At 41.3% G+C, this 15233-nt stretch overlaps 1 protein-coding gene across 3 annotated transcripts; it reads left to right on the top strand.

The window, feature by feature from the left end:
• The first annotated feature begins 2627 nt into the window (after window positions 1–2627).
• On the top strand, window positions 2628–15233 carry rbpms2a (RNA binding protein, mRNA processing factor 2a). Of its 3 annotated transcripts, none has more exons than XM_020040494.2 (8): window positions 2628–3124; window positions 8223–8300; window positions 8436–8513; window positions 8636–8698; window positions 9178–9328; window positions 10776–10924; window positions 13591–13663; window positions 14135–15233. In XM_020040494.2, the coding sequence occupies exons 1-7, from the start codon at window positions 3068–3070 to the stop codon at window positions 13654–13656; spliced, it is 642 nt and encodes a 213-aa protein (XP_019896053.1). In that variant the 5' UTR covers window positions 2628–3067; the 3' UTR covers window positions 13657–13663; window positions 14135–15233. The 3 variants fall into 3 exon arrangements, with proteins under 3 accessions (XP_019896053.1, XP_010882622.1, XP_019896054.1); XM_010884320.3 differs by having other exon boundaries at window positions 2631–3124; window positions 8436–8474; XM_020040495.2 differs by having other exon boundaries at window positions 2693–2791.

Raw genomic sequence — 15233 nt, 5'->3', positions numbered from 1 at the left:
ATCTTTATTATGGAGATTTACCCAGCAGGAGGGACAAGTTGCATGCCAAGAATTGTGTGAGTGGTTGACATCTGAACCAGATAGCCCGGTACAGCAGGGGTTTGAGTCCCTGATGTATCATGTTGTGAGCTTTCCTATACTCTCTGTCTACCTGTTTACTTTCCCATGGTCTTAAAATAGAGACAAATATACAAAAGGAGAGAGGAACCTGTCCTCTTTAAAAAATTAAAAAATAGTTAAAATCCCCCCATCATTTAATATTTTAATTATTCTTATTGGCCAACCTCAGCCCTTTTGACTGCTTATACAGCCAACCAGTGAATACCGTAGCAAATTTATGGTTTTGTATCCTCTTCAGTAATAAGAAATGTTCTTAGAAATGTAATGGGATTGCTTTTATTTTTACTGTTATTTTACCAGGTGTGTATGCTAATAGCTGATTCTTATTTATAGTAACGACCTGGGAGGAATTAGGGGTACCCGGTTTGAAGGGTAGAATTACAGTGTTTTTCACTTTGTTACCTCAGGGATTAGAACCAGCAACCTTTCATTTAATGCATAACCCTCTTGACCACTAGGTACCCAAAGTGACCCAAGTCCTTAATCCAGGACTTGGGTCACACTGGCAGGCCTGAAGCCTGCAGATAGAAATAAAGGGAGGGAAAAGGAAATCTTTGGGAAAGCCCTCCAGAAATCAAGCAATCAGGCTCTGCACACAACTGGCTCCAGGGAAAAGATCCTTCTTTCACTGAAGTGTTGAGTGCACATCAAAAAAATACGGAAGTTTCGTCTTTCACTACTTTGGCCTGAATATAAACCAAGCCATGTGTTTGCATATAACATCTGTGTAGTGGTTGAAATGTACATCCCTTCACCAGCATTGGATTTTAAAATTATTTTCCTGTGCCAACAGAATTAGATAATGACAATATTCAATGGAATGAAACCAGTCATATGTTTGAGATCTTGTGTAATGTTGTATAGGTTATACATGATATGTATTTGTTTTTGTGTTCTGTTTGTGTGTAGTCGATCAATAACACAAACAGCAACATAAACCATAACATGAACAGCAGATTAAATCGAATACCCTAAAATTTGTGATAAATTAACAGGATAATTTTTTTTATTGTAACATTCCATGTGTATTATATCACACAAACGAGTCCCTCATACAACCAACAATGTTTTCACAAGATAAAAAAATGAAATACACTCCAGCAGTTACTTAGGAGGGCTAATATATTGCACCCCTGCCAAGAAAAAGTTATGGAGGGAAAAACGAAAGAGGCCTCAGAGTGTCTATTTATAGAGCTGGCTGTAAGAAACAACATTGGGTCAATGATTACAAAAGAACCAAATATTTCCTCCCCCCGGGAACCCGGCCTTATCCTAATTGTGTTCCCACACAAAGTCAGGAAACGGCCTGCTCGTGGAGACACAAGCTAGCTCCACACTAGAAAATGGTCTAGCGCCTCAACGTACGGCCATCAACGGGGGCTCCCACACTGAAAAGCAAGGGACTCCAATTCTCTGATGCTGAAAACATAGGCTAAACTAATGAAATATCCAACCCCTTTCCGAACAATTCCATCGGACTGTTTCTGTAACATTCTGTCCCATTCTTCTATAATTGAGCAACCATGGCAGCTAATGCTGAGGGCTCAGTCTTGCCACAGAAATGTAATGGGCCACACAAAGCTCTGCAAAGAAATCATTAACACCTGAGGGAACGAAAGTAGGTCCAGGGTCCTGCACTGGGGCCAACAGTGAGGGAGTGGGGAGAGAAGGGATCCCTGTTAGCTGAGCCAGGGGTGTTGTTTTGCTCTGCGTCAAAGCCTTCAGAGGTCTTGGGTCCGTCCTCAGAACCTTCCCTCGATCGCTTCATTAGCAGCTAATTCAGCACCACGCAGGGTAAGGCCCAGGACAGGGTAAATTATAGGAAAAGAAAACACAAGGAAACTTTAGAACCTATAAAGTGATGCATGCACTAGAGACAACTTGGGAGGTCTTTCTTTAGTCTTATATTTGGGGGAATATTGGTATTTTGTCATAAATTGTTAAATAAATAAATTGTGATTGTAGATTCAGTATTGTCTAAACCTATGAATAAATCTTTCTAAGAGGCACACAGCATTTTAAAAGGCTTACTCTAATATCAGAAAAGAAGGAAATATGCACTTCAGGAGTGTGATAGTTTATCTTCTAAAGTATACAAAATATAATATTCATTATTATGTACTGTATGTAGTTTTATTTGATATATGTGTAATATATTTAAGTACCACATTCGTAACACGTTTGTAATTATTGACATATTTGGATACAGCAATATCGATTATGTGCAGACAAAGTGAAGCCTTGTGAAGTAGCCCAATGTTCGATTAATACCATGGGATCATTCAGTGAACATCTGCAGTCCTTATCCTTCTTTGAAATTAAGATGCGTAGGCCTATGAGTGAAATAATTTACCGGTTTCAAAGTTCTACTTGAACCATATGAAAACATGAAACCTCAACAAACATGTGAGTGAAATTTGGACAACTGTCTCTATTGGCCAGGAGGGTTCCCATAGAGACCGTGATGCACTCGTGGAGTGGGTTGGGCTTTGTAGGACCAGCTGAGAGCCATCAGAAATGTGTGCAACTCATTCGCTTTGGCTTTTCATGTAATTGACGAGCAATTTGTAAAGCAGGGGACGAGAGACAACAGCGTGGATCCCGTACCTTTAAATTTCTCCTAGGTCGATTTTTTTCTTCCTTATTTCGTTTTAAATCAAATGAGCTTCATGTGAGTAAGGGGGAACAAGAGCAGTTCTTTTTTTCCCTTTCTCTCACCTTCACAGTGCACCTATCCACTTTCACCTTTAGTTTATTGACTTTTATTTTGTGGTACCTCCTCGGATAATTTTGGCTTTAAAGCACGGCTTCACCTGGTCACCCCTTTTCTGAAGTCTCACGAAACGGCACCAAGATTTCTTCTGCAACTTTAAAGCACTTCAGGGAAACATCCACCGACAGGGACAACATATTTTTTGCTTGCACAAAGAAACGTAAAAGTGACACAATGAGTCTCAAATCTGATTCTGAGCCGAACAACAATGTTGTATCCTTGGAAGAGGAGGTAAGGGGAAGCTTAGCCCTTGGTGTTTTGAAGAGAAAAAAAAATTGCGTGTCAGTGGGGTTGACTGACCAGGTCTGTGATGGTTCTATCCGGTCGAATGAGCCTACAATTGAAGTCTTAAGTTTGTTTATATAAGGTGTGAATCTGAAGTGCGTGTCTTTGTAATATAACTTTTTTTGTATCCCAAAACCGTTGTACCGATAAAAGTTGCCGGTCTACGGATATCAAAGCTATGGGCAGTCAAATTTGTTCATGCGTCATGCCATACCTTACACTTTTTTTTAATAACCTCTAGCGAGTCGTACCCGATTAGTGAAACTTTTGAAAACGAAACCCATTAGGCCTTATTGGGGCGTATTCCATAATACTAGGGAATGCGGCAAAAAAAATATATTCTCCAACATGTATTTTTTTGACCATGCCGATGTTGGATCTGGATATGACGGAGCATAATCGTAGAACAATAGTGTTGACTTTTTGAGTCACTTTTTATGGAGGCGGTCGGCAGATTAACACTGACACACCTGCTATAAACTACCCTGTGAAACAAGCGCAAGTAAACGTAACTTTAAATATTGTTTCAATGTTAGTTAACATGTGAAGTTGCACCACAGTTAGAGATACCATCTTGTTTACTAACAGCGACCCTACATCGTTTATTAGTCTCACTTGACCTTCGGGTGTTTCCTGAAGAAAAGGTCGGGTTTCTGTGTCCTGTGCAGTTCCATTCTTGATTGAGACTGGGCGAATTACTGACCGTTGATTTATTTTTATTTCTTTCCCCCTTCATGTTCAGAATAAACTACATAATTTTTACCTCAGCATATCTTATCGTGTGTGTGTGTTGGGGGCATAATCAAAATCCACGCAAAACGCACTTTTTTAATTTAGCTCTATGCAGGGAAATCAAGCAGTCCTTGATCTCTTGCCTTGTGCCCGGTATTACAGCAATAATAAACATAAAATGCATAATCAAATATAAAACCTTACATTCAGAATAGCAATCACATTGAATGATAAAATTGTAATTTACGAAACATTTACATTTCCTTATGTGCTCCAGAACATCATGTTTATGGCTACTTTGTTAGGCATTCCATGAGTGGGGTGTGTGACAGCCAAAAGCAGTTCTAATTCTGTAAGCCTGCAGTATCTCAATCCAGTCTAGAGCGAATTTGGTAACTGCCGGCTTTCAAGCTTTTTTTTGGTCCGATAATGTGGAAGTTTCTGCAGTACAACCTTATACAAACATTAACCAACATCTGTCTTTTCTGGATGTCTGGAATTCCCAGCCAAATTAAGTGTATAAAAGAGATGAGTGTGAAAAATGATAATTAAAAATGGATCTTTAACTTCACCAACTCTAATGCGTTTCAAAAGAGATGATCGATTTACCAAATCCCAAGATATCTACAGGTTTTGTAACATTCTACAGCACATATAACAGCATTGCCCAGTGTAGTAATTTTGAGATCATCCAATTTTAGTTTTTGGGTCTTAAGTAATATTTTCTAATATGTTTGCCGCAAGAGCAGAAAGTGTAACTGTTATCCAATAAAAAAACAAATGTAACTCTGTTTTTTCATCATTGTTTGGAAACAACGTCTTTGCAAATTTCTCAAAATAAAAACTTCTAAATGGTGTATTTTTAGGACATCACCTAATTTCCTTTCAGTTCTTGCGTCCATTGCTCTTGCCTTAGTACCGAAGCTCATTATTATTTTTTTAACTCCTGTAGAATATGAAGTAACATTATCCAGCTCTGTAATGGTTGTTAATATTACTCCCTAAAATGTTCTGGCATGTGCAGGTCTGTTGCTCCAACTGTATGGTATCTTGAAAGCTCATTGATTGTGTATTGACAGTATTTTCATGGAAGTGTCACTAGTAATGAGTGGCTTGTAGATTAGCGGGTTTTAGTACAGGGGCTGCTAACCAAAACAAGGCCTTTGATGTCAACTTCTCCAGTGTCACTGTCAAAGATGACTGATCACTTGTAAATAAAATGCATTTAGAATTCAAATGTAATCAATGTGAGCACTTGTTGGATTGCTTTTAATGTTGATCTTTTTTCCACAAGTCCATATTAATGAGTAGCTAACTTATTTTGACATACTTGCAAAGCTGTCTAATGGGACATTTTGTTGAGGGATCCCAAGCTGAGAACCCTTCGTTTAAGCCTTGAAGCCTGTGTAAGTAGGCAACATGAAGTATGTATTTGCGTACATTTTCCTGCACGATCGTTTAGCTTTAGCCAAACAGTACCTCCCATGTTCTGTAAAGTACACAACTGAATTAGAAATTGATCATTGTTTTATGTACTTTGTTCATGTGACTTGTTGAGCTTATAGTCTACCATGAGGGTGATCTGTATTGGCTTGTTCTGGCATCTCCCCGGAGACAGCCTGTGTTGCAGTTTAAAACCCACAGTCCAGTCTTCAAACAGTGAATTAACCTGACTAAAATAATGAGTCATAAGCCTCACAAAACCTTGCAGCTAAACTCAGTGGTACTTTGGGTTCTTGCACCATTCATTTCTTCCATTGGGTGTTTTTAGATCCCCTTCAAATAGGGTCTGTGTTTTGTGTAGGATTACACCATCTCAGCATTTTGTTAATCAACATCTATAGGACAATGTGGCTTATTAATATTGGCTGAATATAAGAATATATTTTTGGGTAGAATTAATTGATGCAAATATGTTGACAAACATCACCTTGACCTGAATAGGTTTAGTAATGAAGCAGACTATTTGAAGGTGTTCTGAAATTCTTCATGGGATAAATGACTGGTGAAATGCCAGTTGATCAAATGACATTTGCTGCTGGGTTTTATGGGAATAATTTCTAGGTGTGAACTATATTCTATGGTTTTAACACTTCTTGTTGTGCTGAGCTGTGGTGGAGTGTTAATGCTGGATCAGTGTACACACAGTTTACGGATCCCCATCTGTGGTCCAGGGTTCAGTTCCCATTTTCACCCTTTGCCTGTTTCTACCTCCCCTGTTTCCCTCATTCTACTATGTATGTTAAAGCCTGGCCCAAAAAATTTTACTGTCCGCTCCTTACATAGATTAATTTTTTTCTTACATTTCAATTAACTTAATTGAACATCTGCTTCATGGAAAGGGGGTGTTGTACACCTCTGGATGATGCACACGTTGAAACGGCAAAGTAGTGCTGGTTACTTTTTAACTTGCTCCTCCCACTTGCCTGTTCAACCCGGGTGAGCTTAAAGGAACTCTGGAGTACTGCTTTGGTCCAATGATGCCTCGAGTGCGCTGAGACCTGCCAAGTAATTATGCCTTCTTGATGACCAACATTCACCTGTAGTAGGCAGTAATGTTGTACTTTTCATCTTAGTTCAACCCGCCCCTTGTGCAGACCCTGTAACTTTGCTCATGCAAATTTTACCAGGCCTGTTAATGGTTGCCTTTACACTGGCAGGTCGATTCCGATGAATCCGGCGGTCTGTCAACATGGTGTATTATAGCCTTGATGTCAGGGCTGCTTTTGCAGCAGCGTTACTGCCATGATATGATAAAGCTTACTGTTCTCCTCCTGGAGGTCTTTGGCAAAGGCCAAGACCCCTGGAACCGATGTACTTGTTGATGTGAGGATTTGACGTGTGTAAGGAGCTACAATATCCTATTTGGTAGTTGTAACATTGTCTGGGGGGTCAGGCAGGCCTAGGGGAGAGCGCTCCATACAATGCTGATTTTGTTAGATATGTGCAAGGTCATTCGTGAATCTTTGCAAAACAAGAAGGATAGTTGAATATTAGGATTCGCATTAACTGTAGCCATACCGTAAACTTATTCCTGGGGTCGGACGAATGTTACTAATAAGTAGAAATCCCACACCTCCTTGACCGTAGCGCACCAAGTTTGGATACTCTTCATGACAGAAAAGCTTCAACTGTCCTGTCCTGTGGAGCTGGAAATGCAGAGGTTGTGGGTTTGATTTTCTTGAAGGGCCCAGATGAGAAAAGTGTGTACTCACTATGCCGTCATCCTGGAAAAAAGTGCTAAATTACTTGTAAAAGCTTTCCTGGTTATCCTACATCCGTGCTTGTGTAGTCCCAGGAAATGTTATCCTCAATATCCAGTAACCTTGAGGCATTGCATATGCTTGGTGAGACGCTTCTTTATTAAAAAGCCTTAATTCCTCACCTTTCTGAAAGCTGTCCACTACCACAGGACATGGCCTCCTGCCTACAAATGGCATTCACCTGATGACTTAATCAGCAAGTTCCATTCAACTAATAGTCATTATCTTTGGCTAAAGTGGCCTGAATTCTGCTAAAAGACTGTCTGCTCACAAGCTCTTGGCAATTTACTTTTAATAGCCTGGGTCATGTTCTTGTCCAATCTAGAGTGAAAACATTCTGACAGATTAGCTGTGTGCAGACAGAAGAGGCAGAAGTGTATTAAGCCATTAAACTTTTGCAAGTTTTAAAAACAAACACTAAGAATAAAGCTTCCTAAAAGGCACTAAGTGTGGACTGAAACTCCATCAAATACCTTAAACCTTAAATTTGGTTGAAATGAGTTGTGAAAACAATTTATTCATCATTCAGGCCATACCAATGTGATTAGCTGTTTAATTGTAATTTCTTTGAATGAGGCAAGTTAAAGTTGTGTAGTTTTTGTGAAATGTGAAAGGGAGCATCTGTTAAATGGTTAGCATTTTATTGTTCAGTCAGTTTAGGCCTACAACTCCTGATGTCTGCTTAATCAAGGATTCTCATTAGTCTTTGTGAACCTCTTCACTATAGATTCATTCTGACATGAGTAATTGTTCATGGATTGGAATCAGAAGTAGGCTACATTATGTCATTGAACTAATAAAAGGACATTTGCAGAATGTACTTTCCAAAAATGTCAAGTCTTCTCTCACTTCAAACTTAGTTGGGTTAATTCTAGGTCTTTTGTTCTTTGATCTTTTTAATGTTATTACTATGCCTCGACTTAGCCTGGTTGGATTTGTCATGCGTGTTGCTCTAACTCTTAAACACACCCTTGTTTTTATACCCGACTATCAACCTAATTTATGCTTTTAGTAGCATGCATTTCAAAGTTAACAATTTGTGTTTCCAGGTGCGCACACTTTTTGTCAGTGGCCTTCCGGTTGATATTAAGCCCAGAGAACTCTACTTGCTCTTCAGACCATTTAAGGTAGGCCCGAATCTTATTTTAAAATATGTCTTCCCTAATGCAGCATTTCTTTATAATTCTGTCTTGTCAAGCTTGGCATTCGCTTGTTATCTGTGGCAACTTAAAGCATTTTTTTGGTTTGACTTGCTTTTGCAGGGTTACGAAGGATCCCTCATCAAGTTGACATCAAAGCAGGTGAGATTATGCCCCTACCTGAGGTATGAGCAGTCCAAAGTAAGTCAGAATGATCCAGAGGTTTTAAGTTGAGACGCTATCTAGACTTTAAATATTTTTAGCCAGGTTGACAGCCATCAGCCTTACGTTGTGTTTTGCTGATCCAATGTTCTTTTTTTCAGCCTGTCGGGTTTGTTACCTTTGACAACCGGACCGGCGCTGAAGCGGCAAAGAACGCGTTAAATGTAAGCAGCCATCCAGCTGCCAATAAGCTGACGTGAAGCTAGCCCTGATTACTGAGCAGGCCTCTTCCTCCACATAAGAACTGAATGAAAGCGCACGATTTGTCCAAGTCCCGGCTGTCCAGTAAGGAAGATGAACCGCTTGTCCGTTTCCCATGATGCAGTTGAAACGCAACAGGGTGGCTGTTTTACTGTGACTGTATTTGGCCTCTACGGTTCGCCCTATGTAGCCATGTGCAGCCTATATAACCAACCAAAAGCTCTCACTTTCCATACTATTCAGAAGCTCCACCCCCCCCCCCCCCACCCCGTCCTAATGTAAACCCTTTTCTTAGGGGCCTTGTCCCGAAGGGTCGCCCCCAGTATCTGACTAGGTTTACCTGCATGCACGTGAACACAGGCTAGAGAGCACCTTGCACCTCTTCAGATTAGTCACTTCCACCCCACCTCCACCCCTTACAGTGTTCCCCATGTCTCCCTAGGGGATCCGTTTTGACCCCGAGAGTCCCCAGACCCTGCGCTTAGAGTTCGCTAAAGCCAACACGAAGATGGCAAAGAGTAAGCTGATGGCCACACCGAACCCCACAAATATCCACCCAGCTCTAGGAGCTCACTTCATTGCACGGGATCCATGTAAGTGTGCGGCTGCACCCTAGAAACACTCACCACGTGCACATAGGCTCCTACCCCCCCTTTTTTTTTCTACCCCCCCCCCCTCGCCCCTTTCTTGCATTCTTTCTCTGTATGACCTACAGACAGTGCTGAATCAACTAATTCACTTCTACATCTCAAGCTGATGGTTTTCTTCTGTTGCTTTCTTTAGTTCCCTGTAGTTGTGATAGTGTTAGGCTGGTCAGACAATTTGGGGGCCTAATGTCCCATTTCCAATTTCTTTCGCCATGTTTGGAGGAACCAGGGACTTTATTTATCAGCTCTGTGTTGTCTTTTATTTCTGGCACGCATGGAAATTGTATGGATTGAATGCCTAAAAATTTTTGATTTCAAATGGACTGATCATGTACAAATGTTTTAAACATTTTTATCATGACTGACGGAGTACGGCTCTGTCATTGCAGCTTGGTGTTTGAATCCTGGTCCTGTCACTCAAACATTTCACAGGGGTCCATCAAATTGGCACAAACTGAGACTGAACCTGTCAAGTCCTGACCCTGCTGTGGATTTGTTGCTATGATTGTGAATTGGACATCATAAAAATCTGCTATACCTTTTGGGCGTACACCTGAAAAGTCCCCTTAGCTCACCTGTATTTGGACATCTTTTTATTTTGTCACCTTGCTTTGCCGTTTTGAAACGATGTCTATCTAGATGCCGAACAATAGCAGCTCATTGCTGTGTGATTTGTCTGCTTGAATTGTTTTCAAAGTACATCCTAAATTTCAATGTTAGTTCTACTTGTTCAATATTTGGTTTATTGATAGATGGTGTCCTGATATTAGCTATGCACGCATCTTTATATGAGGCCCCAGGACAACTTTTTTATCAAAAGTTCAATTGTGCATCTGCACACTGCTTTCTGCTACACCTACAAACCCACTTTAAATGGTCTCGGCACCGGTCCTTTTCCTAAAACGCACAAGGAATAGAGGTGCTAGAGAGGAGCAGGGCCTCGGCTCTGTTGACGTGCAGATTCTCTTTGCCCTCACTCACAGGTCACTGATCTGACTAGTTTGCCCAGATGCAAGCAATTGGGTGGAGACCTCGATTTCACGCATCATTCATCTATTGGATCACAAATCCCTTTGAGGGATGGTTACTCTTAGTGACTTAATCTATTTCTGGGCTATTTAAATGTCACCTAAAGAGAACGTGCTTTGAAATGGGGAGGTCTTTTACCTGAAACAAATGTCCCTTTCCTGTACCCTTAGTCAGAAGTGGACACACCCCTTTACCACCAATCTGACTACGCAATGTCTTTCAATGCTGTTGGGTTAAGTGTGTTGACCTTTCTCTGTACCCCAGTCACGTAGATGTTTGTGGCAGTAGACTATTTTCCCAGGTTGAGTTCAGTTAAGTCGTAGCCCTATGCTATTTAAGCTTGTCTTTATTTGTCTCTGTACAGATGACCTAACAGGGGCAGCGCTGATCCCTGCCTCTCCTGAGGCCTGGGCCCCTTACCCCCTCTACACCACCGAGCTGACCCCCGGGTTACCCCACACTGCGTTCACCTACCCGGCGGCCGCTGCCGCCGCCGCCGCCCTCCACGCCCAGGTGAGGGACCCCACCAGTGCATCGACCGCCTCTTCAACCTCCATCCTACTGACTCCTTGTTTGAGTAGCATTTGACCCTGTGGTCATGTGGCTGAAGCGCTTATCCAGAGCAAACAACAAATCCAGCAGGAACATGAATGGGTACAAATGGATCGAAGGGTGTGGTGGTTCTCTTAAGTTGGAGTTCTTGGATTGGAATTTGAGCTGTCTTCACGTGACATTACAGTTGTGAGGTTATCCAGACTGAAGAATGTACAGCCTGACACTGAAAGGGATCTGTTCCATGTGTGTTGACCTGCCTGTCGTGCATGTTGTCTGAGACCACAGTAGTGGAGTAAAATACATTTACAGACTGTCCAATTCAAAAAAAAAAAAGAATATTCCTCAAAACAGCATTCCTGTGTCCTGGAATCGTTGCTAAGAGATCACAACAGAGAAAATCTGTTTTTAATTGGCTCTCTGGTTGGGTTGTTGAGTGAATCCGTTCCCCCGTAAAGACCTGTTAACGGTTAGCCAAGCCTACACTGTTTTGGCTTTCTTGACTTCTTAAAACTAGTGAGTCTTGACAGCATGGCTCAGGTAGAGCTTGGTTTTAGTCACTCTGAACTCTGACCCTAAGGGATGACAGATTAATGCAGGAGATGGTGTCATCTCGCTATGTCATCTCAATGTTTTCCAACTCCAATCAAGTACCCCCAACCGTACATTGTTGCTGTAGCCCACCTATAAGCACAGCTGATTCAACCTGTCAGCTAACCCTCTAGACCTCTGAAGTTTTTCCAGGGTGACAATTGTGTTGGTTATTCAAGGATCGATGTTGAGAAACACTTCTCTAGGTCCTGGGAAATGCCATAAGGCATTTCTGGCTTAATTCTACTTGAGATATCATTCTCTCTAATGCTCTTTGATATGAAGTACTCTCCTGCCTTCTCAATTTCCATGGTCCATCACTGAGTGGTGTGATGTGACTCACCATTTTATTGCTGTTCATTCAAAACCCTCAATCAATTGACTGGTTGTTCTGAGAACCAGCCATCGTGAGCTGGCCCATCAATTGGCCGCTTCTGGAATTCCTGCTGGTTTCCACGGCAATAACTCAGAGGTAAAGGTCAAAGTAGTAAATGGGTAGACTAACTCTGCCTCCCGGCATGTGTATCTGACCGTTCTGTCTTGCAGGGCTACAGTATTGAGGTATTTTCTGTTGGTGCTTGTTGGGTTTTCAGAAGTGAATCTACGACTCCTATAGTACCAAATGACCAATATTCATGTTATATGATATGGCATCTATGTACAAAGTTATTTCAAAGCAAAATAATCCAGGCTGTTACCAACATGGCCACGATTAACCTGTGAACATGTCTAGGAGGTATGGTTTTGAGCACATACCGTACACACAACTCCAACACAATTGTATTATAATGCAGCCCGGTACGTATGTTCACATTCATGACCAAAAGACTGAGATGGATGAATTTATTTGCAAGGGTCAATTTAGGGCCTGTCATGATGGATTTTCAGCCATTTTGAATACATGCTGCACCAAATGACCAATCTTCACCTTTGGTTTTGTGTCTATGGACAAAGTTCACTTGATCCAAAACTGTCCAGGCTTGTATGTCCTAACAATTAAGGTCGCTATTGACCAGATAATATTTCGTCACACTAAATGCAATTTTTTTGCTGCTATTCAGTGAAATCTCATTAACTGCAGGGCTCCTGAGTGGAGCAACAATCTGGTGCACTGCATTGGCACATGTCACTACAACATTTTTGGACTCTGGCTCAACAATGACTTACAACCAGTGGCCAAAAGTGTCTTAACTGTGAGTGAAGTGGACATTGTCATTGAAAGCTTTCTCCATTTTAATGTAGTATAAGTGGGTGGGACTTCCAGTCTAATTGTCTGATCCCCTGCTGAGCTAAGCGCTGAAATTTCTCAGGATACCAAAACGGCTTCTCATTGGTCTTCTGTTCACAAATGTTTCCCCTCATCTACTTTGCATGGGAAGTTAATTGTTCTATTTCCTCGGCTCAGTGGCGCATCCCCTGGGGGAAAGCAATGCTACCGACACATTTAGGGGTGTTCTCCCAATGCCCTTGGCTGGGAAACACAATGGTCTGATGCGTGGCGCAATGCAATGGAGGCAAGGACAGGAAAAAGACTAATGGCAGTGTGGTGAAAGATGCTGAGATTGGGCCTGACTACAGTAGCTTTCCTGTACGGCTTACTGAATGGCATTTTCTGAGTGTTGCATGTCAAATGCATCTTTGGTCTAGTCAAACTTAGTCTCCAGAATAGATCCCCTGTTTATTTTTTTTCCTGCTGTACACACACTACTTTGTGGCTACCATTCATTTCATACCCTTGAAAGTTGTTTTCCCTGGGAAGATGAGGTATTCAGCAATTCTAGGACATTGAATTTGCCGGTGTACTGTTCATTATGTTTCAGATGGCAGAAAAGTGAAGAATAATTAACATTATTACTCTGAGCAGGACCTTCAACTCCAAAGGATATTTTACATCATGATGCTCAAATGCATTTAATCATTAACATTTGTCATCTTATAGCAGCTGTTAATCAGCTAGCAAATGCTAGACATATTGTGAGACGGTTAACACAATGCATCCAGATGGGTTTTAATAATGTTGTCTGTGGTTTCCCCAGATGCGTTGGTATCCGTCCCCGTCTGAAACCTCACAGCCAGGATGGAAATCCCGTCAGTTCTGTTAAGTCTTTAGTAAGTATCCCGTAACCCAAGAAACCGAACTTGCCGTGGTCGTGTTCCAAATGGCACCCACTACATCTGAAGTAGGGCACAAGTACTACACTTGAGCAGGGCTCACAACCAGTTTCTAGAGGGCTTAGTTGCGTTTTAACTCCAACTAGTAACTAATCTCATTCAGCTGATCATGCATTTGATTAAAATCTGGTCTGCTAGATACGGGTTGGAGTGAACAATTGGGAAGCTGGCTTGCAAGGAACAGGGTTAGACTGCCCTTACATGGAGTGTAGTTTACCCTCAGCTTTGGGTAGATACTGCATTTCTTATCTGTGTATAATTCATTAGCTGCTGATCTGGCTGCTAAAATGTGTTATGTCCTACTTGAGTCCGGTATCCATCGCCTGTTTTAGTATGTCATACCTTCATTAGCTACATTTTAACAGCGTTACATGGTTGTTTAAATAAATGTTCTCTTGCTCTCCCCAGATGCCATTCAGTACCTGCTGGTTTTAGTCTTTCCCTTCCGCACGGAGTAAAGGTATTCTGAACTCAACAATTTAATTTAAATCAGGTTTATTTAACGGACATCAAGGTGATTTACCGATGTTGATTCCCTTGTGGGGAAAATGGAGAGGAAGAATTGAGACCGTGGAAACATCTTGCGGACGACAATCAGCAGCGGAGGCCTCCCTGCGGCTGACCTTTTGACCTTTGACGGTACAGTCTCTGCACTTCCATGAGAAAAAGGAAAAAAACTGTGCGAGCCTACTTCACACTCGAAGTGGACCTAGCTTTGTGCTGACGAAACCTAGCTGCTCATTATTGGGTCTGGGTGGGAGGGTGGGTGGGATGTAGACAATCAATATGCATGATGCGATAAACAGCATGAGTTAGAATGCAAAACAGTGGTGTCCATGTTTCATAGTGCTTGTTGCCATATTAGCAAGGTCTCAGTGGACCCCGTACAGTGTTTTCTATATTCAGTCTCGCTTCAGTAAAATTAGCTAGGCTTGAGTTGCTTATGATATCTGCAAAGTAGAGGCAGACATCTTATTCCTTTAGTCCTTGTGTTTTTCTTCTGGTTTTGTGTTGTCATTTGTTCAGAATGGATTATGTATCCACTGGGTTTTCCTTTTTCCTTCCTATCTGATCTTTAATTGTAAACCTGTCCAAGATGGCTGCCACTGTTGGTAACCTCGGACATTTGAATGCATTCTCTAACAACCAAGTTTTGCCAAAATATCTGTGTAGAGTATATTTGAACAAAAAGTGAGTACAAGTATTTTTGTACATTTGTGTAATGAATATTTATGAATTTTTTTGTGCAATTAAATAAGTAATCTGTATACATTGATGTTTAGTCTGCCCTTTTGGGTTTCTTTGGTGTTCTTTTTTTGATGGATGTTATTCTGTCTAATACCCAGTTTGAAGTAGGAAAAGTGCAATTTTCTTTGGCTTGTTAAATACTGATCTACTCTTGCAGTCAAAACTGCTAGTGTACATGGACTGCTAACATGAGATTGCTGTAAAACAAAATGCTGATCATTCAGAATGTGAAACTGGAGAATAAACAGATTGTTCTGAA

This window comes from Esox lucius, chromosome 19, assembly GCF_011004845.1.
Source record: "Esox lucius isolate fEsoLuc1 chromosome 19, fEsoLuc1.pri, whole genome shotgun sequence".
Lineage (NCBI taxonomy): Eukaryota > Metazoa > Chordata > Actinopteri > Esociformes > Esocidae > Esox > Esox lucius.
The sequence above is the reverse complement of the archived record's forward strand: the minus strand, read 5'-3'. Positions and strand labels throughout refer to the sequence as shown.